The sequence below is a fragment of the Haliotis rubra genome, unplaced genomic scaffold (genome assembly GCF_003918875.1).
Source record: "Haliotis rubra isolate DU_JTF1 unplaced genomic scaffold, ASM391887v1 Scf451, whole genome shotgun sequence".
Taxonomy (NCBI): Eukaryota; Metazoa; Mollusca; class Gastropoda; order Lepetellida; family Haliotidae; genus Haliotis; species Haliotis rubra.
This window is the reverse complement of record NW_025767137.1, coordinates 270,112-295,029: the sequence shown is the minus strand read 5'-3', so window position 1 is coordinate 295,029 and position 24,918 is coordinate 270,112. Positions and strand designations below refer to the sequence as shown.

General features: G+C 38.5%; 2 protein-coding genes across 4 annotated transcripts in view; one reads left to right on the top strand and one right to left on the bottom strand.

Annotated features, from left to right (window-relative positions):
• The window catches only part of LOC124289901 (orexin receptor type 2-like), a 141,399-nt gene that overhangs the window by 102,104 nt on the left and 14,377 nt on the right, over nt 1-24,918 (top strand). The gene's annotated exons all lie outside the window — the stretch shown is intronic.
• Nucleotides 1,113-24,918, bottom strand: LOC124289905 (aminoacylase-1-like). Its single transcript, XM_046726580.1, has 16 exons — nt 24,781-24,918; nt 21,751-21,815; nt 20,871-20,975; nt 13,505-13,576; nt 11,351-11,373; nt 10,640-10,716; nt 9,938-10,027; nt 9,156-9,212; nt 8,662-8,735; nt 8,035-8,084; nt 6,678-6,741; nt 5,407-5,449; nt 5,057-5,163; nt 3,718-3,797; nt 2,020-2,080; nt 1,113-1,752 (listed from the first exon to the last, which is right to left on the bottom strand). Exons 1-16 carry the CDS (start codon nt 24,860-24,862, stop codon nt 1,585-1,587), a joined length of 1,218 nt encoding a protein of 405 aa, XP_046582536.1. The 5' UTR covers nt 24,863-24,918; the 3' UTR covers nt 1,113-1,584.

Here is a 24,918-nt window from a genome sequence, read left to right as displayed (position 1 = left end):
TGGTGAACACCTAACCATCGATATCCCCTGCCACCCTATCTCTAGTTCTGATTAGTTATATATACATGAAAATGGAGTTTTTATGTTAGAAAGTTATTGCACTTTTTTCTGGTTGTAGAAAACAAACATATCCTAAAAATGAGAACTCTCTGCAAGTACATTCAATCACAAAGGCAGCTCCTTTACTGACATTTCCTGATGAGAAATTTCTGCGAGCAAATTGAATATTTGAAATTACTGCCATGCAGCATTACTGACCTTCACCTATAGATCTGATAATTAAGAACTCTCAGGACTGTATAAACAAGTGTTTGCCACTGATATGGCAATGTCCCCAGCCGCTAAAGAATGGAATATCTATATTTACTACTTTTTATTTTTGGGTCACATACAAGATGCCTGAAATGACTAGTGTCTGCATAATTACCCAATGTAGGCTGTCAACATACTTGAAAACATTGGGTGCAATGTTTTATGAGATATCGCCTTTAAAAAGCGGTCAAAGTATCGTGGTGACCTTGAAGATAAGGTTAAGGTCACCCAAAATCAACTGGTGTCTGCGTAATCCCCCAATGTATGCTGTCACCAACTTTGAAGACATTGGGTACAACCGTCCATGAAATATCGCGTAAACGTCACCCAAATCGCGTGTAACAAGAGTCAAAAGCGTGCAAAGTGTCATGGTGACCTTGAAGATAAGGTAAAGGTCACCCAAATCGACTGGTGTCTGCGTAATTACCATATGTAGGCTGTCACCAAATTTGAAGACATTTGGTACAACATTTCATGAGATATCGCGTTAACAAGAGTTTGAAAAGTGGTCAAAGTGTCATGCTGACCTTGAAAATAAGATAAAGGTCACCCAATTCGACTGGTGTTTGCATAATCTCCCAATGTAGGCTGTCACTAAATTCTAAGACATGGGGTTCAACACTTCATGAGATATAGCGTTAACAAGAATCGGGATGTACGTACGGAAGGACGCCGCTGAATACATAGTCCCCCGTTCCGCGTTGCGGCGGGGGACAATAAGGGATCGAATGCATAACAGTAAATGGTAATGAATGACACAACCACGTTTCTCAAAGGAGTATAGTTTTAAGGATAAACAATTTTCGCCAATTACATCTAACTAATGACCTTCACTTTTTCGTGAAATGTGCTTAAAATTCTGTTGGGCCATTAAAATTTTTAAGTTGAAATACATGACCTTTCTTGGAAACTTTACTGCAATAAAGAGAGTGAGACAACACCTACATGACGGTTCATTTCAAGCGACATATCGCTTGACCTAGTTTCATCCCTAATAACTTCAGTGCCCATTTACTGTGGAAAGACATTGTTTATTAAATTAAGCATGCAAGGGAGGTAATTGTGAAGAAATAAAAAAACATGGTATAAGATATAAAACAGTAAATATATTCAAAACAATATTGTTCATATTGTATTAAACATGAGTGTGTTGATTAAAATTGGGGAAATTATTTACTGGAAATATAATTTGATGAAATATGAGTGTGCTGCCCTGTTGATGCTTGATTCAAAACCTTTCTTGTACGCAGGTGGTAGTTCTAGTGACATCTGTTACATTGTCACCTTGTACGAGTCTGAGACATTGGCGAGGGCGGGAATGATCTCATAGTAGATATCAATGCCACGCAGGAAGATCTTCTCATTGAGGAACTCATTGTGGTCGTGCAGCAGGACGGGTGTGTGATTTATGGGGGAGAATCCTATTGAGGGGATGCCACTCTGGAAAGAAGAGACAAGTTTTTAAAGAACCATACCTGATATGAAATATCTCAACAATTACTGACGTTGACTGTATTTACAAATTTGTTATTGAGTGACACAAAGTTGAGATTTTCTATAAAACACCTTTGTGCATTGTTATAAACAACCTTAGCGATAAGACTGTCAGAGTTCTATGTTAAGGTATGAGGTTTATGATCACCTTAGCGCTAAAATCACTTTGTCCAATGATACCCAGCTATGATAATCAATCTAATGAACACAAACCTTCCTCAAGAAACGACTGTCGGTGCCACCAGGGAAAATCTCAGTCTTCACCTCCGCTGATCTGGAAAATACACAAGTAAATACCATCTGTTAAACAGTGAAGAACCTCTTTGATGTCAGAATAACCAGAAGTGACATCATGACATCCCCAGTGACGTCATCTAGTGCACAATGCAGAAAGCTTTGTGGTGTAAGACTATCTGGCTACTACAAGCATAGGAGTACATGGTTTTCTCAGCATAATAATAATAATTGATTTATAGAGCGCCTATTTCCAAAATATATTGCTCAATGGCGTTATAAAGAGAAAAGATTGTAGACAATGTCTATGGAAAAGAGAGTTTGAACAGATGAGTTTTGAGGGCAGTTTTGAAAGCGTCAGCAGATTCTATTTCTTTTAGGGCGAGTGGTAGAATGTTCCAGAGATAGGGGGCTGCAGCAGAGAACGCTCTTGATCCCATGGCTGTTTTGACGTGAGGCTGTGTAAGCAGTAAGGAGTTTGCTGAGCGGAGCAATCGGCTTGGAACATGGAGATGAATGATGCTTTTAAGATATTGAGAAAACATGTTTTCATAGATGCAGCTGTGTGTAAGAAGAAGAAGAAGAAGTTTGTATTGAATTCTGCTTGATACAGGAAGCCAGTGAAGAGTTTGGAGGATAGGTGTCACAGTTTGGTAGCGTGGTGCACGGGCAACAACACATATTGCGTACTGGAATCACAAAAGTCCTGTTACTGCTTGATGAAGCACTGGCTTATTTTGTTCTGTGTCCATTGCCTCAGACTGTTGAAACGTGGATAAAGTTCATCCTCCTGCCAGACGTCCTATCTTCCCCGACCTGTGAATATCCGGGTTAGAATTGGTCTTCAGCAACCCATGCTTGTTGTAAGAGTCTACTTACGGGATTGGGTGGTCAGCCTCTCTGTCTTGGTTAACACATGTCATTGCGTAGGTCGATGCTCAGGCTGTTGATCACTGGATTGTCTGGTCCAGACTGGATTACTTACTGAATGCTGCATTATAGCTGGAATATTGCCGACAGCAGCATTAAACAACAAACCAGCAAACCAACCAACCAACCCAAACCTCCTCTGAGATTCTAGCAACATTAGTCGAGAGTTTGTACTAACACAACAGGTCAAGGAGAATAGTATTATTTCGTGTAACTATAAGCAGTAACACCTGTGTACTCTCTACTTCATCAGGGGCCGTGGGGTAGTCTAGTGGTTAAAGCGTTGACTTGTCACGCTGAAGACCCGGGTTCGATTCCCCACATGGGTACAACGTGTGAGGCCCATTTCTGGTGTCCCCCGCCGTGATGTTGCTGGAATATTGCTAAAAGTGGCATAAAACCAAACTCAGTCAGTCAGGCTACCTCATCACTCCTTATTCTCCACCTTCACATGTCCTCCTACACTTCTCAAGGTAATGTGAAGGTATGGACGTCAGGAACCCTAATAACGATTGTGAGTGTCATGAACTGACAGTGCAGAGACGGTCAAGCATTTCTAACAGTAACTTCCAACATATAATATAAGTTGAGAGGTTGTATTTACTCCACTTTTAGCAAGATTCCAGCAATATCAGATACCAGCTTCACACATTGTACCCATGTGGGGAATCGAACCCAGGTCTTTGGCGTGACTAGCAAAAGCTGAAACCACAAGGCTACCCCACAGCCGGTTCCATTGTAACTCACAGAGACTTGCAGGCTGACATGAAGGCCGTCCACCAGGGGTTGCTGGAATCGATAGGGACTTTGTGTGGAGAGTCACTTTTCTGAAAACAAATGTCAGCAATTGAAAAGCAACCCTTTCAAAACTCACAAATATTTCCCAGGTTGCTTTTCATATATCATTTATCTCCCATGAATACATATGACAACTTAGCTGGGTAATGTGGAAGTGTCTTTTTGTGTCAGATAATGAAATGAAGTTGTGGATAAATTATAAGTCATTGCATGAATGAAATTTGTGTGATGCCTGACGGTGAGGCAATATGTGTGATTGATGGATGCAAGCTTGTAGCACATTGCAAAAGTAATCGTAGCACTCGAGTGATGTAATTTGATCTGTCATTTGTCTTGTATCTGTCTCTGAACTGAGCATGGCTAAATTAGCTGGTAATACGAGGCTGGTAACACCCTTTAGGTATTCACAGCATTCAGAGGTCTATGGGAGGGTATCTGAGATTCATCAGTCTCTTCATGGGATGCAGATAGATATTAAAAATATCTGTTGATGAATAGTTGATGGTAACACTGTTACCGAAAACTCAATGGCAGTGGACATATTCTTTACAGGGGGTGGAAATAACCCATTGCCCGACGTCCGAGTCCAGTGTTTTTATCTGTCGGGCAAGCAAATTTGTATATCACGCTGTACCGGTGTCCAGTTGACTTTCCAATGTTAATAATGTTATTTATTTCAAAAATCAACAAGAAAACGGCCGGTATAGTGAAAACATTATCAGGGCAAGTGATTTTACATTAGCCACTGTACCGGAGTACACTAGCAATTTGAAAGTTATTTCCATCCCTGCTTTATGATGTGGATGTCGATTTTGTTCTTTATGATGTGGATGTCGATTTTGTTACGAGATTTTGATTGGACAATGAATGGACCTGTAAGTCCAGCCAAAATATAACTCCATAATTCCATCCCCGTTTGGCAAGGGGGGAAACTTGGCATTTATAGTCAGTTATCTCCCTTGATTCAGGAAGTTGCCACACTGAAACACACCTAGATACATTCGCAGGTGATGGAGGAATGTCTTGTATTCAGCAGACAATGTACATGAACATATTTGGTCAATCAGTTTTTCCTGTGTATTTATGACAAGTTGCATGTGAGTACAATGTCTATTGTTGGAAACATCCATGGTAGAAACAGCCTGTTTGACATACAGTCCCGACATTCACTCCTGAGACACTGTTTATTTACACATCACCATTATGAATTCTGTCCCTGTAAGGACTAGGAGCTCCTGATTGTACACACTGAATTGTAGGCTCCTCTACAGGGTGTCCACACACTAACCTGGTCAAACTCCAGAGTTACGTCATCTCCCGCCTCCCGACACCATCGCCACAACTCCTTCTCAAACTCTGTCAGATCCACGTGAGGAGGTGTACGAATGTCAAAACCTGAAACAAAACTAGTACATGAAATATGATTTTATATGCATAAGTTTAGACATGTCAAATATTGCATTAACCATTACCCCTTGTGATGTCTCCTATTGATTTATTGTTAAATACATGTGTCTAGTTTCATACGGTCCATTTGTAGATATAGATAGGCGTTTCATGTAATAAGTTACTGTTACTTAATCAAGTCAGTTAAACATCTTCCAACTTTTCCATCAAACATTCAAGATGGTGACTTACATGCAAACAGCTCTGCAGGCACTACGTTGTACTGTACACCTCCCTGGACATAGAACAACACACATGCATCAATGTATCATTGCCGGTCTTCCTATAAATCCTCCTTTCTTGACACCATCCTTATGGGCAACCTACCGAGTAGATACTGTTTTCACAAAATACCATTCTGGTCGATTCTGGTTTCTGCCATTCTACAGGGATGTCAATATACAATTCTGGTTGGTGCTGTTCTACCAAGACACCTAGATACCATTCTGGTTGGTGCGGTTAGGCCAAGACACCTAGATACCATTACCATTCTGGTTGGTGCTGTTCTACCAAGACACCTAGATACCATTCTGGTTGGTGCGGTTAGGCCAAGACACCTAGATACCATTCTGGTTGGTGCTGTTCTACCAAGACACCTAGATACCATTCCGGTTGGTGCTGTTCTACCAAGACACCTAGATACCATTCTGGTTGGTGTAGTTCTACCAAGACACCTAGATACCATTCTGGTTTATGCTGTTCTGCCAAGACACCTAGATACCATTCTGGTTGGTGCTGTTTTACCAAGGCACCTAGATACCATTCTGGTAGACATCTTGTATTTCACCTTGACACCCAGTGAGTGAGTGAGTTGAGTTTTACGCCGCACTCAGCAATATTTCAGCTATATGGCGCGGTCTGTACCAGTGTTCAAAATAGCCACTGGGTAGTGGGCCAGTGGCTAGTAAAAATCCAGTTGGGACCGTAAATCTTCACAGTCACTGGCCTGACTGGCTAGTGACTTTTCAGGGGGTCATTTTGTAAATATATCACTATCTCCAACTTGTTAAGCTATGATACACTTTTAAATCATGCAATATTATGGCCTAATAAAATGTTCATCATATCAGCAGCTTTATGATGAAACCCGTTTCTACATTCAAATTTCGGGCTTGTGAATTATTTTATGGGCTAGTAACTTTCTGGCATAGTGAGCCCGAATGGCTAGAAACATTTGGAAACCATTTTGAACACTGGTCTGGACCAGACAATCCAGTGATCAACAGCATGAGTATCGATCTGCACAATTGGGAACCGATGACATGTGTCAACCAAGCCAGCGAGCCTGACCACACGATCCTGTTAGTCGCCTCATACGACAAGCATGAGTTTCAGAAGGTACATTCTAACCCGGACCTTCATGGGTGACACCCAGATACCATTCAGGTGATATACTACAGACAAGACTTTACCGACTGGGTACCACATGGAATACATCTATATAGGGTACCAAGTCTACTGACCTTAATGATGGTGAGATTCAGAGTGGTCACATCCCCGATGGTCAAACTTGGGTCCGAGTTCAACCTTAAATAATTGTGATTACACAATGCCATTTAGAAAGTGGTCAGATGTAACATGTGTTATATTTGGGATTACACTTTCTTAGTAAAGTACAGATTCTAGTACTTTTTGGGTTGAGTCCCATCTGGGATTCGAACCCACACCCTCAGAGTCAGGCACCTGATCGCCAGCACACAAAGTCAGCCGTCTAACCTGCTCAGCCACCGCAACTTCCGATGGTTAGTGATCCACTGATCTGTGTGTGTTGTTTAACACTACACTAGGCAAAATTCCAGCTATATGGCAGCAGTCTATAAATAATTCAGTTTGGACCAGACAATCCAGTGCTCAACAGCATGAGCATCCAGCTAAGCAACTGGGATACGATTACATGTGTCAACCAACTCAGTGACCCTGACCATCCGATCCCGTTAGTCGCCTCTTACGACAAGCATGGGTTGCCGGAGACCAATTCTAACATGGATCTTCATGGATACACTGGTCTGTGACAAGCTGAAGTACCGAAGGAGTCCGAAAGTCTATAGTTACCTCCTCGCACATCTTTTTATTGATCCTAGACCAGGAAAGTTGTGAAGGATAATACAAACCCACAATATATCAATAGTTAGGTGAGGTGAGGTGAAATTGGGTTTAACGTCGTGCTTGAGAATATTTCGCTCATATGACGATGGACATGTGCGGCTGCTTGTACTAGCCCAGACTTAAGCTGGTTTTATAGTGCTAGCCCACTGAGATACCATGCCACAGTGAAGCATGAATACCCCACTCAGACACATTATACTGACTCCGAGCCGACCAGTCCTTGTTGTACCCATTAATGCCGAGCGCAAGGCAGGGACCAACAAGTACCATATTTTAACGTATTTTGGTATGACGCGGTCGGCGATCGAACCCGCGACCTTCCGCTCTTTGGGCGGATGCTCTAACCACTACACCACGGAGGCGGTCATCAATAGTTAGAGTTCAAACTGTACTTAAATTCAGGGAGAAGTTTTTGTCTTTCAAGACAATCTGTCCAAGGCATCTGGGTACATTCAATGTCATCAGATGTTACTAAAACGAAGCATTGGTGTTTGGTAGGCTATGTTTATGGTGTATTTAAAGAAACAGAAACTTGGGAATACATTTTGTGATAGTCTTCATCTACTGGTACTTGGGGACAATGCAACTGTATGTGTAAAGTGTTTGTAACTCTACTATTCAAATTAATGTTGCCTAATTCTGATTTCAGAACTATTTTCAGCCCAAGTACGGAAAAACATAACATGATTGTACAGATCATAGCGTGACACAGACCTTTGTTCTTGTTTGTTCCGGAAGTCCATTGCTATGTTAAGTATCCTCGTCTGAAAATAGTGAGTGTGTGACAGAATAAGTGGGTGAAAGGAAGTGAGTCAGTGAGTGAGTGAGTGGGTGAGAGCAGGTGAGCGTCACATTCATAACTCTTGCAACATTGTGTGTTTTCCATCAGGAAGTTAAACCCTCTCATCAGTTTACTGTAGACACATTTGCCTTACGGTTTCAGGGTAGATGTGGTGGATGTAAGTGACTGCCAAACCTGAGATGGACATTCGACAATGTGCTATAAAATTAGCTCCCTTGATCTTCGAGTTAAAGTGAGTGAGATAAAATTTAAAGTCACATCGGCATTATTTCAGCCATATTGTGACTCTTCGAGTAAATTCAAAATAGTACCAGTACTTTGTAAATTTTAGGCCATACTTAAAAAATATAATAAAAATAACTTTTGAAAAAAGCATACAGCAGACTATTAAAAATGTCAGGCAGAATCACAAATTAACACAAAATCTGCCAGGGGTTAAAATGGGTCAGTGTTTAAAATTCGCAACAAAATTAGAACAGTTTTTTTCACGTCACTTGCCTGTTAGGCAAGCTGAAAACTGAGGACAGAGAAAAACTCACAAGTTTCTCGGCAGCTGAATCTTGTATAAAAGATGAGCCATGACCAGGATTTCCTGCACATCTGAACTTGACCCCTGGAACACAATACCTGACCTTCACAATCTGGACCAGAATCCTCTTGTTACAGAATGAATTATGATGTTCTGATCACATGTTTCCCTATATATCCCAGTCATTACAGATTTCATGTACACTTTTTTCACTGAATTATTTCACATGGACATTAGTTAATTGAGTCTCCTTATACTCCTAATATGCCAGGTGTGTTAAAATTTTCACTTTAAATATGTTACATCCAAAAATGAACAATATACCATTTTACCTGATCATTAAAACTTAAAGGGTGTTTGTAGGAATATGAGATGAATGTGATTTGACCCCGTAATTCTTTGATGGTGCACCCTGAATGGTATAGATGTATTTTCCCCATAGAGGAATACCAGGGTTAATAGTTGGAATAAACCCCTGTGTGGTGAGGATGATGTCCTACTTACACCAGCATGATCGTTCTGCATAGAAGACCTTAAACTCTGGTCCAGGGTTGGCAATACCTGCAACAATGAAACTACAAGATCTGGATCATCACAACACAAACCATGATTGTCTTCATAAACTTGAGAGGCTAAAAAATCACCATAAATTTGCCTGTCAAATCCTATGCATTCAGTGCTAACATTCTTTCATTGTGAATATTTCCAAAACTAAAATATGACCGAAAATGGACCTAGTGTTTTCTGTACATATACCTGTATGTTTCTCGACAAACTGTACAGGTTACAGGTTACACTTTCGTCAAACATTTTTCCAGGGGCACAAGAAAACGACATCATGTCGCTTCGCATGAACAAATAAGACAAGACGACTTTGTTAGGATAGACGTCAAATTTGCAATTAGACGACACAAGACAAAAATATTTACCCTTTCAGTTCTAATTTGTTTTTGCTAGGTCTTGTACTATATGCAGGGATTAATATTACTGTGTGTATTTGTCTCGTATACAGAGCCGGAATTAGCAATCAGCTGTCAACTAACTTCATTTGTAAATATGTAAGGTTTTACATGACAACCAAGGCTGGAGCAGTGTCCAACTTATTATAATATCATATACGGGTAAGTATTATATCAAATAATCTGAAATAACCACAACAATCCAACCTCGTCAGTTTAACATGGTGTCACTGTTAACACAGAGATGGAAGGCTACACCCCCAATGAAATGTTTCTGAACTTGAAATTTCAAAGATAACATTTCATAATCAGCTTTCTTGGTCCTACCTTCATCAAGGCAAAATCCCAGGTTAAGTTTTTTAGATTCAGGGAGCTTCATAAATACTTTCATGCCAAGTTCCCCACCAGTTTCTTCATCTGAAATAGATCCAGTAATGTCACATGGTTTTACTATTGGAGAGTGAGTTTGGTTTAATCCTGTAATAGTATTACACTTACACAGTAGGGGTGACTATTGAGGGGGAAACAACTATTGCGATAGCGATAGTCTATTGCGATCCACTATTGCAATAGTTTTTTTCTCCTTGAATTGTATCATTTGAAGTCATTTCCCAAATGAAGGTATAGTTAATATTAAATAAAAACAAGTTGAAGTAGTTTCCGTCTCTTTTAATGAGTGACAAGAAACTTGAAACCCAGATGAAATAAACAGTTAAAACATAAACTCAATGAAGCTGCAAGTCAACTAAACACCCTGTATTTTGCGCTGCGCATTTATCAATGGAAGTCAATTACTAAACTATTGCTAGTCACACATACATGCATCGATAGTTTTTTGTTTCTACCATCGATTAATTGCTAGCAGAGACTCAACAATTGCAATGTGATATAGAAACTTCTTGCAAAGTGGCAGTGTCCTGACTATTTTGATACCAAAGTAAGAAATTAGATTTATATTCTCAGCTGTAATGAAATTCTAACCAAATGAATTTGAACTGAGACAGATATACATATACTGAAAATATTCACCTGGGCCGAAAATCACATGAATGGTACGTAAGAGTCTCTTTCCCTCCTTTTTCAATCTTCTAATCGCCTCAACGTATCTGGAAAATAACCCAACACTAATCTCAGCTTGGAGCCCTACACACTATTGCCAATTCCAATAACTGAGTTGTCCGCCCTTGGATGTGCACCTTGGAAATCACCATCATAATCCCAGTATGTTCACAGTGAGCCTATGCTATTCACCAGTTGAATGGGTTCAACAGTAGCACTGCGGGCACTTAACTTATTTTTGGCAACTCAGCTCACAGACAAGTGGCATGAAACCTGTTTCCTGTACAGTGAATGACTGAGTGAGTGAGTTTGATTTTATGCTGCTTTCAGCAATATTCCAGCAATATCACGGCAGGACACCATAATTGGGGTTTCACACAGTGTACCCATGTGGGGAATCGAACCCAGGTCTTCGGTGTGACGAGTGAACGCTTTTAACCACCAGGCTACCCCACAGCCCCGCTTCCTGTACAGATTGAAAAGATTTATGTCAAGGGCAGGTAACTCACCCAAACAAAACTTGTGTTTCCAGAACATGTTGAAAATGTTATCATTTGTTAAAAATAATAGAGCAAGTTAAGTAAAAATACAACAATAATAACACTGATGTAGAATTTGAGTATTTAGTACAAAAATAATATTTTTGCCATTAATGAAATTTGAGATGATCAAACTACTTACTGTATACCAACACACTTCATATCCTGAAAAATATAAAAATATGAAATAATGATGGTTCACCCTACAAACAGAGATTTGAGATTTTATTAGTGCAATCAAAGTATTACCATCTTCCAAAGTGTAAATTTCACCAGGAATTCACTTGACCCATACTTGATTTAAGGACCTTAATTTAACTTGCACCAGGTGCAACCAGACACAAGGTTACACCAGACAAAACCAGGTTGCACCATGTACCATATCTTTATCAATATTGAAACATGAGTGGCTTTGCTGCCAATGTTGTATTACTGTAATAACAACATTTGCTCATAATCTTGAAGTACCCAAACTTTGATGACATCAAGGCCAAGAAAGCAACACAAAGAACACATATTATAACAGAGAGATAAGGGATGTTGTATGTAAATAAGAGAAGTGTTCATTGTGCCGACAAGTAAGGGTTAGTCAGACACAAACTTGGAATGTCTTGTCATTCCCTAGTGCATGTAGATATAAATTTCAGGTTCCGTTCTTCAATAGCAGGTCACACTGGCGCATGTTTTTATAGTTAAATCGAGCCCTGCCAAGTGCATGGAGATGCAAATTTGGTTCCATTCTTCACTACCAGGTCGCACTGGTGCATGTTTTTATAGCTAAATTAAGCCCTGAGGATAAATAATTCATAACTGTGACCGTGCAATATTCAACATAGCAATCTCATCTAAATATCTATTATAAACACCATGCTCTATTCCAACAGCTTGCCAAGCTGTCACACATGTTACCACATTGTGTACTTCCCCTCTCTGTCTCCTCGTTTTGTTTTACATCAGGTCGGTTGTTACTGTATAAATACGAAACACAATCAAAGTGATAAATACTAGTATATTGAATTAATTACACCTGATGCCATATTGACTATCCATGGCAAGTAAGATATCAGGCCTTTAATAGCAGTTTAGATGATAGTCATGATACATTGTATTTTCCACATAGATTTACACGTAATTAACAGTTATGCTCAGTAGAGAGATTCTACAATGTTCATTGTACATTTATAGTTTCATGCAAAGTTTTGGAAAAACATTAAACAGTTTTCAGTTTATGGCAGGGATGGGATGGGAACAGGTCAAAAACCGAATTCATCTCTTTTACCAAGGGCAGAGAGGATGGGGTACAGATACATAATTCCAGACTTCTGGAAGCAGCTATCAACAACTACACAACCCATTTCATAATCATAGTACGAATAAAAACTCTCTTCCAAACTTCATATTATTGGTATATATTTTATTGTTACCACAGGAATATATCTAGACTTGTTCATAGGCTGACGCCTGGCCTTAAGTCTGCGGCAAGTGGTAGTACAAATTCTAAAATAGGAATTAAATCATTCCCCCTTTCTGCTGCTGCGGTGCTCACTAACGTGACTCCTCTGTAGTAGTGACTTGTACTTCAGTGACAGACAGCCCCACATTGAGGAATAGGCTCTTATGACATTATTGTTTTGAATGCAATTTTACTATGAAATTTTCAGTAATTTAGGACAAAATGACTTTAAAGAGATCCTAATTTTGAACAAGATGTTTGTTTAAATTATCATTATTGCACTGAATGAAATTTTACTATTAAATTTGCAATAATTTATGAAAAAATATTTTTTAAAGAGATCCTAAGGTAAGCGTTTACCAAATTTAAAACAAGGGCACTTAGTTTGGAATTCATGATAAACCGATGTATTGTTTACAAGCATCAAACCCGTGAAGGCCCGTGTTACGATACGGATCTTCAGTAACCCATGCTTGTCATAGGAGGCGACTAACGGGATCGGGTGGTCAGTCTCACTGACTTGGTTGGCACATGTCATCGGTTCCCAACTGTGCATATTGATGCTCATGCTGTTGGTCACTGGATTGTCTGGTCCAGAATCGATTATTTACAGACCAACGCCATATAGTTGGAATATTGCTGAGTGCGGCGTAAAACTAAACTGACTGACTGACTCACTCACAAGCATCAACTCAAGTTGACTTGACTAAGGTGTAATAAATGTATTATAATCCTTTTTGAAAACAGCAGTAAATCCTCTTCCTTTTAATAGTCTGAGTGTTTATGGTACATAGACTTATTTGTTCTATCCTTTGTTACAATTAAATAAGAAGTAGCAGGCACCTGGCTTCCTCTGGCATAAATATCCCCATTCTCCATCTTCTCTGCACTGAACGGGGGTACCTTCCAGTGTTCCTGAAATATCAAACACTGTCAGTTCATAGGAGTGAGTGAGTGTGTGAGCATAGAATTATCAGCAATATTCCAGTAATATCACAGTGGGGGACACCAGAAATGGGCTTCACACATGGCACCCATGTGGGGAAACGAACCTGTGACAAGCGGATGCTTTAACCACTTGGTTACCAGACCACCCCCAGTTCATATGAGCTGCAATGGGGAAACATCAAAACTGAAAAGCCCCCTACAGATGACATTCTGGTAAAAACCAATTTTGATTTCTCAGTCAGACTTTTCAAATCACAAATAAGCACTTCTGAATAAAACATGACAATTGGTAAAAAACAATTTTGATTTCTCAATCGGACATTTCAAATAACAATAAACACCTCTGATGATAATGGCTGACTTTTTAGAAAAACAGCAATTCTGACTTCTCAATCAGATATTTCAAATCACAATAAGCACCATATATTAAAATGGTTAATCTGAATCATTTCAAATTCTATTTAGACTTGTCACCTGTACAATGAACCCAGCTCTAAATTGAAAATACAGTATGTTTATCTCCTAATCAAAAAAGTTTAAACTCCTCTGAGAAATAAAAATATATCTGTTCCCAACAGGGACACAAGTACAGACAGATGTATAATCAGGACAATACAATATCTGCTTCATGCTGTTTGTGTTGTACCCATGGACAGGGGTGACTGAACTAGTATAAAACCTGTCTAGTTGATCACATCATGTTGTAATATTCTTCTACAAAATGGCGTAGATGACGAAGGCATCTGACAAGAACAAGTAAACAAAACAGCACAAGGTGTAGCTTGGGATTACCTAACCTAACTACAGAAACCTCATGGAGTAACCTCCCTTGGTTTAATAACTATAGTAGATACACATGATAGAATTGCCTCCCTTGGTTCAATGAACATTAATACAATCATCACAGAGTTTCAATCATATGGTTGTATAATAATTCCAATCTCTTACTCTAGGGCTTGTCACAATATCTAGATGTGCATCATACTGCTATGAGCTATTGTCTACCAATACATGTGCTAGCCAATGATGTAACAGTAATGTAACAATAATATCAAATTACGAACTATGATAACTATTTAGGAACAAATTTATACACAATTGCCTGATACCTAAATTCCAAGTTAAAATAGTTTCACTGACAATAAGCTATCACTACACAATTCTTGGTATTAATTTATACTGACTGAGTTTAGGTTTACGCCGCTTTTAGCAATATTCCAGCAATATCACGGCTGGGGACACCAGAAATGGGCTTAACACATTGTGCCCATGTGGGAAATCGAACCCGGGCCTTCGGCGTGACGAGCCAACGCTTTAACCACTAGGCTACCCCACCGCCCTATTAATTTATAATTACTGTACTAGAGTATTCTGTGTAAGAACAATTCTTCAGTAGGCATTAAGTAATTACAAGGTCTTACCGTGTTTATTGTACACATATTGACACATCTGACATTCTAACGTTGAGCATAATCAGTTCCGGTCATATGCATGTAACCTTTGACCCTGACCAATCTACTTCCGGTTAATGAAAATGCCTTGTCATATCTACTACAAGGCTTAATTCCTAATTCTAAACCTAACATTTCTTAAAACAACATCAGGAAGTGATTACTTCCATTACATGTATCACAATGAACTTTAACTGATAAACACAGCTTAGACAGCGGAACATCGATCGATGTTACTAAGGATAGATTTTAGAAAGTTTGCGCCAACTGTTGATTTGAAACATGTACATTTATGGCATTCCTAGTGTTTATACAAATTAAATATTCATGTAAATATGATCTAGGGGGGCTTCAAGGGAAATATGTCTGGTGTTTCAATTGATTACACACCTGAAATAGTATAAAACTTGTTTAGTTGATCACATCATGTTTTAATATTCTTCTACAAAATGGCGTAGATGACGAAGGCATCTGATGTCATTCTGTGACGTCATATATTGTGATGCTAGCTAAGACAACTAGTTATGACTATAAGAGATATGTAACCCAAGCGTCTGTTGGCTTTTAACTAGATTGATAAATTACCTTTTTTTTTATGAGGTACCTGATTTAACATAATTTTAGCTTAAACTTACCAAAAATATATATGTTAATTCTAAAGGGCTAACATTTGCCAATTTATAGCCTGCCTTTGTTACATATAGAAGTATAAACCAGTCATAACAGTAAGCAAACCTACTAATTCCATGCATTTTGTATTACAGGGTTTATGGGACGCGAATTTCTGCGTCCTATACACATAAAAATTGACAACGGACGCAACAAAATTTATTAGCGCATTCACTGGGAGCAGAAAAAGTCCAAATACTTTTTGTAAAAATTTCAATCAAGTAACAATAAGTTATCCTGGTGTCTGCTACAGCCTGGGTTATGTTATCTTTTGCAATTTAATTACTGTAACAATGTCATGATCATGATACAAAATACCATACTGAAACTGAATTACAACAATATCACAACATGGTATTAATGATAATATTTGAGTGTCTGGGACCCCCATTTCATAGTCCAGGACCCCTGAAAATTAAGAATATGAGTCCCAGGGAATCTCATGTACAGGACTCGAGGTAAATCCCTGACATTAGTGAGAAGTGAAAACAATTACATAATATTTGCAGACAAATATAATGTATTTTACAGGCTGTATGGAGTGTTTTAAGTAGTTAATTGCAAATTTCATTTGGAACTTGAACCAGATGTTGCTATATCCATACCTCAAATCAATTTAAACGTAATTGTGAAAACGTGACGCAAATTAACAAAACCTACAAAAGTTTTTATTTTCCACCATCCTATATCATCCTGTTAGGAGTGTAACAGATATAGAACTATGGCTGCAACTATCCTCACAGTTGTTTCCAGATGATTGTCCTGTATAAATACAAATTAAGGAATGCCAATAGCATTGTTGACAGCATAATAATCCATGGTTTTATTAGTTGCAATAAGTTTATACATTGGCAATAGAAAATATCCAAAATTCAAAAACTGTGAGTGTTGGTTACAAGAATTTGACAACTTCATGTCAGGATAACTTCCTATTGGTGTGAGCAACAGCTGGGATGAACATAGCCACATTCTGCAAGCCCTGAAGTCGGTTTACAATTTGGCAATACTTACTATCTCAGTACTATTTCAACAGTGTTGGATACTATCGCAACAGAGTTTGATACTATCGCAATAGAGTTGGATACTATCGCAATAGAGTTGGATACTATCGCAACAGAGTTGGATACTATCGCAATAGAGTTGGATACTATCGCAACAGAGTTGGATACAATAGAGTTGGATACTAACGCAATAGAGTTGGATACTATCGCAATAGAGTTGGATACTATCGCAATAGGGATACTATCGCAATAGAGTTGGATACTATAGCAATAGAGTTGGATACTATCGCAATAGAGTTGGATACTATCGCAATAGAGTTGGATACTATAGCAATAGAGTTGGATACTATAGCAATAGAGTTGGATACTATAGCAATAGAGTTGGATACTATAGCAATAGAGTTGGATACTATAGCAATAGAGTTGGATACTATCGCAATAGAGTTGGATACTATAGCAATAGAGTTGGATATGGATAATATAGCAATAGAGTTGGATACTATCGCTAATAGAGTTGGATACTATCGCTAATAGAGTTGGATACTATAGCAATAGAGTTGGATACTATAGCAATAGAGTTGGATACTATCGCAATAGAGTTGGGATAGAGTTGGATACTAATAGAGTTGGATACTATCGCTAATAGAGTTGATAGCTAATAGAGTTGGATACTATAGCAGAGTTGGATACTATAGCAATAGAGTTGGATACTATCATAATAGAGTTGGATACTATAATAGAGTTGGATACTATCGCAATAGAGTTGGATACTAACTAATAGAGTTGGATACTATCGATACTATAGCAATAGAGTTGGATACTAATAGAGTTGGATACTAATAGAGTTGGATACTATAGCAATAGAGTTGGATACGCAATAGAGTTGGATATACGCAATAGAGTTGGATACTATAGCAAGGAGTTATACGCATAATAGAGTTGGATACTATCTAATAGAGTTGGATACTATCTAATAGAGTTGGATACTATCGCAATAGAGTTGGATACTATCGCTAATAGAGTTGGATAATACTACGTTTAATAGAGTTGGATACTATCATAATAGGGAGTTGGATACTGGATACTATCGCAATAGAGTTGGATACAATAGAGTTGGATACTATCGCAATAGAGTTGGATACTAACGCAATAGAGTTGGATACTAACCAATAGAGTTGGATACTAACGCAATAGAGTTGGATACTATCGTAATAGAGTTGGATACTATCGCAATAGAGTTGGATACTATAGCAATATAGTTGGATACTATCGCAATAGAGTTGAACAGTTAAGGTGGTGTGGTAGTTTAGCGGTTAAAGCGTTTGCTTGTCATGCAAAAGATCTGGATTTGATTCCCTACATGGGTACAATGTGTGAATCCCATTTCTGGTGTTTCTCTGCCATGATATTGCTGGAATATTGCCAAAATAAGCCTAAAATCCAACTCACTAAAACAGCTCAACAACCTGTATGATTTCATTTTTGATTGTAATGGCATCCTTCAACAATGGATGCTGTCATTTACTTCTTAAGTATTTTAAATGTTGTACATTTTAATGTTTATACTTACTGGAAAAACAGGCACCACATCTATGTGAGAGTAGAGACCAAGTGATGGGAGGGATGGGTTTGTTCCAACCCATGACATCACTGCAAAAATATTCTTTGGGGCAGTCTGAAATACAGCAAGAAACAAAAGCAATAAAAAGATATGACACACATGGTCTCACTTAAGGCAAGTGAGTTGCTAAATTTTTTCAATAATTACTCTGTTCACTAGTGGTGGTCCAATTAATTTGAAATAATTGATGATTGGTCATAGTGACTAAACGACCAAGCAATTGATCATGTTTTCTCATAATCGAACACAAACGATTTAGGAACATTTCTTTACATAAACAATATTTAACACAAGGTTAGTTTTGTCTGTCATTAAATTTACATTTCATAAGCACTACAGGCTCGATCCATGTCATGATTGAATTTATTTTAAAGGCTCCAGGAAATTTATGTCCCTAACATACTAGTCATCATTTAGAAATGCATTTTATGCAATTTGCAAAAAACCCAAAGAACTACATATTTTGTCTATTTCTCTGTGCTTTATCAAATTTTCCTGGTTAAATTTGTTAAATGACGCTTAAGCACTTATTTTCGATGACTGATGGTTGTAATGAACCAATTATGAGATTTTAACCAATTCCCAACACTACTGTTCACCCAGCAGTGAATGGGTACCCAGTGGGACAAGTCCTATGACTGTTAACCTTCTAGAGCCTCACAGGCAGCTTGATTTTAACTGGGGTAATAATGTCTTTGTACTTTGAGCATCCACATACATACAGGCACTGTACAAAAGTCCATTATCACAATTATTACAACACAATTTTACCAACATACAGATGTATGCTAAAGGTACAGTTAAGAGATAGATGAATTGACACACCCACCTCAGTAGCTGTGAACTCCAGTCCAACATCATCAGCAAGTCTGGAGATGAAGTCTATGGCTTTACCTGCACAAAATAAAATCAGAGCTATGAAATATCCTTTATAATACTTTTTGCCCCAAGCTTACAGTCTATCAATCAAAATGACTCAAAGTAAGAACAATCTTCACATACCCATTCAGTATGAGGCAAACTTGTACTTGGTATGCCTGTACATTGTTATCTCATTTCATAAACCTATAGTGATGTCATCACATTGTCCCTGAGGGTTGTCCAAGTTTGCCAAGTCCTCAACCTCAGTTTCTATTATCCAAGCCCATTTATGACATTTGTATCACTGGTTTTATTGGATAAGGTGGATTGACCACAGGAATCATAACAACATATTATCATGTATTATGTTATCACAACGAAATCTGTATCATTTAGCATATTATCACAGGTGACAAAGTAATATAGTTAATGTTTATTTTTATTCACTGTTCCCAAAACACCAAGTAAGTGGGATAGCAAAGATGAGAATTGGGTCCACGGCCCCATGATCTGCGATGAGGGAGTCTTCTCCTGCACCTGTAGCTTTCCACTTCCATCCAGCTGGATAGCCTGTCTTGTCTTGGGTAGATTGGGACGAGTCTCTTGCCTCTCTATACATAGCTGTCTTGACGGAAGGAAGGACTGGAATGTGCCTGAATCCATCCAAAGGGAAGACGCCAGGAATCTTTCTTAATGCAGTAACTTTATCGCCATAAAATGGTTGGGATGGGGTGGTCTCAGTTCTTGCCTGGTCCGGGAGTGTTCTCTTGAAGTCGCCCATGTTGAAGATGTAGGGTGGTGCTTCATGGTTGTGTCCAGATCCAATCTTCAGTAGGCTGCGATCATCTTGTGTGTGAATAGATCCTTTACAGTGTGGCACTGTACATGTCCATTAGCAGATGTCATCTACCTGTCGGTTGGCTATAAACTTATGTCCTGCATAGTATGCAAATCTGCCATCACGAGCATTGGGAAGGTATCTGACATTAATTTGTGAAAAATATACACTTCTTGTAAATATTCCTCCAGTAATAATAGGTCTAATCTATAGCAAGTTTCTTCCTTCCCATGTTAGTTGGAGAAGGAAACTGAATAATATAATACATTTCATGTAAATACTCTTCCAGTAATAATAGGCCTAATCTATAGCAAGTTTCTTCCTTCTCATATTAGTTGGAGAAGGAAACTGAATAATATACACTTCTTGTAAATACTCCTCCAGTAATAATAGGGTCTAATCTTATTAAGATTAACAGTAAGTGCTTTCATCTATCCAACCTTAATGTTTTCACAGTAGACAAGTCTCATTACTAAACTAACCCCCTAACAGAGTGATCCCCCGTCCACTGATCAGTGGCTCTCCCACTCTTGTTCCACTTCCAATTACTCCCATTAATTATGCCATGTGGGCAAACTGTAATTAGGCCTTGTGGGATTTATTAGGTTGAATTTTAGGCCCTCAAGGACTGTAAGTTTTTTCTAACATAACCAAACAATGTTACAATATTGCCAAAAATAAGCCTAAAATCCAACTCACTAAAACAGCTCAACAACCTGTATGATTTCATTTTTGATTGTAATGGCATCCTTCAACAATGGATGCTGTCATTTACTTCTTAAGTATTTTAAATGTTGTACATTTTAATGTTTATACTTACTGGAAAAACAGGCACCACATCTATGTGAGAGTAGAGACCAAGTGATGGGAGGGATGGGTTTGTTCCAACCCATGACATCACTGCAAAAATATTCTTTGGGGCAGTCTGAAATACAGCAAGAAACAAACGCATTAAAAAGATATGACACACATGGTCTCACTTAAGGCAAGTGAGTTGCTAAAAATTTACAAATAATTACTCTGTTCACTAGTGGTGGTCCAATTAATTGAAATAATTGATGATTGGTCATAGTGACTAAACGACCAAGCAATTGATCATGTTTTCTCATAATCGAACACAAACGATTTAGGAACATTTCTTTACATAAACAATATTTAATACAAGGTTAGTTTTGTCTGTCATTAAATTTACATTTCATAAGCACTACAGGCTTGATCCATGTCATGATTGAATTTATTTTAAAGGCTCCAGGAAATTTATGTCCCTAACATACTAGTCATCATTTAGAAATGCATTTTATGCAATTTGCAAAAAAACCCAAAGAACTACATATTTTTGTCTATTTCTCTGTGCTTTATCAAATTTTCCTGGTTATGGTTGTTAAATGACGCTAAGCACTTATTTTCGATGACTGATCGTTGTAATGAACCAATTATGAGATTTTAACCAATTCCCAACACTACTGTTCACCCAGCAGTGAATGGGTACCCAGTGGGACAAGTCCTATGACTGTTAACCTTCTAGAGCCTCACAGGCAGCTTGGTTTAACTGGGGTAATAATGTCTTAGTACTTTGAGCATCCACATACATACAGGCACTGTACAACAGTCCATTATCACAATTATTACAACACAATTTTACCAACATAAAGATGTATGCTAAAGGTACAGTTAAGAGATAGATGAATTGACACACCCACCTCAGTAGCTGTGAACTCCAGTCCAACATCATCAGCAAGTCTGGAGATGAAGTCTATGGCTTTACCTGCACAAAATAAAATCAGAGCTATGAAATATCCTTTATAATACTTTTGCCCCCAAGCTTACAGTCTATCAATCAAAATGACTAAAAGTAAGAACAATCTTCACATACCCATTCAGTATGAGGCAAACTTGTACTTGGTATGCCTGTACATTGTTATCTCATTTCATAAACCTATAGTGATGTCATCACATTGTCCCTGAGGGTTGTCCAAGTTCGCCAAGTCCTCAACCTCAGTTTCTATTATCCAAGCCCATTTATGACATTTGTATCACTGGTTTTATTGGATAAGGGTGTACTCTGTATTGTATTGTATCCTAGTCCTTGTATCATGGTGCACAAGAATTTTGATGTATCATCATGCCTGAAAAAATGACCTTTAATCCCAGTGGTCAAGATGTCAAAAATTGCATCTATACTTTTCATTTAAGCAGATCTATGGCATCAGGAGACCCACTCCTCGAGTTCCTTACTCAATAGTGAGTGAGTGAGTGAATTTGGTTTTACGCCTCTTTTAGCAATCTTCCAGCAATATCATGGCGGGTGACACTAGAAATGGGCATCACACATTGTACTCATGTGGGGAATCGAACCCGGGTCTTCGGTGTGACGAGCGGTCGCTTTCACCATTAGGCTACCACACTGCCCCTTACTCAATGAATAAGAAACAGTTCATGAATATTCAACATCAGGTGAACCACATTCAATTTAAATAATGCTGTGCGGGGAATATCTCGATGCCCTGAATCCCCACTTTACATTTAAATTCATTAATCAATGAATAACTATATAGATCATAAATATTCAACATCAGGAAAAGTTTATAACATATGAACAACATTCTGTGCTATGAATACTTGTATCCCCCAGATTTTGAATTTTTTTATTCTTTAACAACCTTTGTGCGGACATTCCAGCTAAGAGTATTCGTCTCCAGGAATATATGCTTGATGTGTATGAGTGAGTATGGTTTTACGCTGCTTTTCGCAATATCCCTGCAATATCACAGTGGAGGACACCAGAAATGGGCTTCACACATTGTACTCATGTGGGGAACCGAAACCCGGATCTTCGGTTTGATGAGCTTTAACTTTAACCACTATTCTACCCTACTGCCCCCTTAATGTAAGGGTTGGTTGTTGGTTAGTTTGTTGTTTAACGACGCACTCAGCAGTATTCCAGCTATATGGCAGCGGGCTGTAAATAATTGAGTCTCGACCAGACAATCCAGTGATCAACAGCATGAACATCGATCTACGCAATTGGGATACGATGGCATGTATCAACCAAGTCAGCGAGCCTGACCACCCGATCTCATTAGTCGCCTCTTACGACAAGCCTGGGTTACGGAAGACTAACCCTGACCTTCACGGGTATTGATGTAAGAGGCAACTAAACACTGGAAAAATGGATTACGTGGTCAGTGTGGTGATATGAAGGACAACTATCACTGAAGTATGTGGGTTTATTCTAGCTCAAGATGGGCTTACATAACAAGCATGGCAAGGCAGTGGCCATGTGCTCTCGACTGACTAGAACAAGGGCAATCAGAGTTATTCCCCCTTACACTATAAATAGCACTGGGGCCCTGTTGGGGATAGAGGCCCATTTAGGGTTGTACAGTTCATACTAGAATAGCTGATACCACAGTCAGGATCATAGGCTTTGCAACCTTAAGTAACAACCTGGATCTAGATTTTCGAAGCTATCTTAGCGCTAAGATAGTCATAAGTGCCATACATTAACATTAACTTACGACTATCTTTGTGCTAAGAGAGCTTCGAAAATCTAGACTCTGGTTACATCAAATAAAAACAAATTGCAACTGATGCCCAATAAAATTGACATATAATGCTTATATATAATGCTTGAGTTTCGTACTGGTGATTCAGAACATCATTATAACAAAGAACTTCCGGGTCTGATAAGGTCATTTTAGATTACTTTATAAACTGTCATATCACTCAGTCATTCAATCACTGTGTGTGCAGTTGTCGTCAGAGTCACTGCTCCAAGCAAGTTCATGTTTTTTAAATGAATTTATTTGTTATTTATCAAAGTGAAATATGCAAAATGGAACATATCAAAGCAAGGGAGGATGATTGTCAACATTCTTATATGTTATTTTGACAGGAATGTTGTCACTGGTTAGATCTGTTGTTGTGATAAATTAACACGGTCAACAGAGACAAATGTCAGAATGTTTTTGCTTATGTATCACTGAATATAATTGAAAACAAGCTGCTGACTTGTTGCATTCGTTACTCAATATTTGTATTCATTGCTCGTGTTCGTGATATATAATAATGGATTGTTTCAGTCATATACCACTTGTATATTCTGTATAACCTGTCACATACATAAATACATACATACACCGTAACCTAAATTCGTGGATCGCGGAAATTATTATGCTAGCTCGTAAATTAAGTCTCGACTGACGTCACGAAGCGGTACTTTTGATGTACATACAATGCCACGCCTCGCTGACAAAAAAGTTTCGAATCTCTGCATTACACGCAAGTACACTAAATATAATTGTCCAGCATTGAGATAAATAGCCCCATATCACTAATACCACCATTGCCATTAGGCATTTTCAATTTGCTGAATCAATGAATAAAATAATCAGTGCGTATACAAAATGAAATCATGCATTTGAAAGATGAATTCCGCCGCACTTCCCTTATATTCACGAATCAAGGTTACGCGAGTATACTATCTCGGTGCCCCTATCTCAATTATTGCATTTATCTTAAATGTTTTATTTGCTTGAATTTATACATTTTACTTGTGACCGTTTTTGAGAGTCGTGTCGGGCCGTTTGTATCACACACAGCAACATTCGCCAACGGCAGTTTCAGTAACACGATTCAGTGCAGTAGACGTGTGGAATTTGGAATTATCACATTATGATTTTAACATGAATATGCATCAATAACAATCAAGTTGTAAACATCATAATTACTATAATCTGGATCCGGGTGCACTGTTGGAATCCTCAGGTACTCCCTGAAGAGTGACACGGCAGGGTCTTCCTTCTCAGACATTGTTCAGTCGGCGAGCTAAAACCTGCAGTCGCGATGAAGGTCGGCTGTGTACACCG

Bases quoted from the DNA above. Each gene is read 5' to 3' on its own strand.
- LOC124289905 (XM_046726580.1), bottom strand. From the start codon at position 24,862: ATGTCTGAGAAGGAAGACCCTGCCGTGTCACTCTTCAGGGAGTACCTG. The intron at 10,717-11,350 runs GTAAGTAGTTTG...GTTATTTTCCAG, and splicing joins ATGAAGTGTGTTGGTATACA to ATACGTTGAGGCGATTAGAA. The intron at 8,736-9,155 runs GTAAGTAGGACA...ATTGTGTTCCAG, and splicing joins TGCAGAACGATCATGCTGGT to GGGTCAAGTTCAGATGTGCA.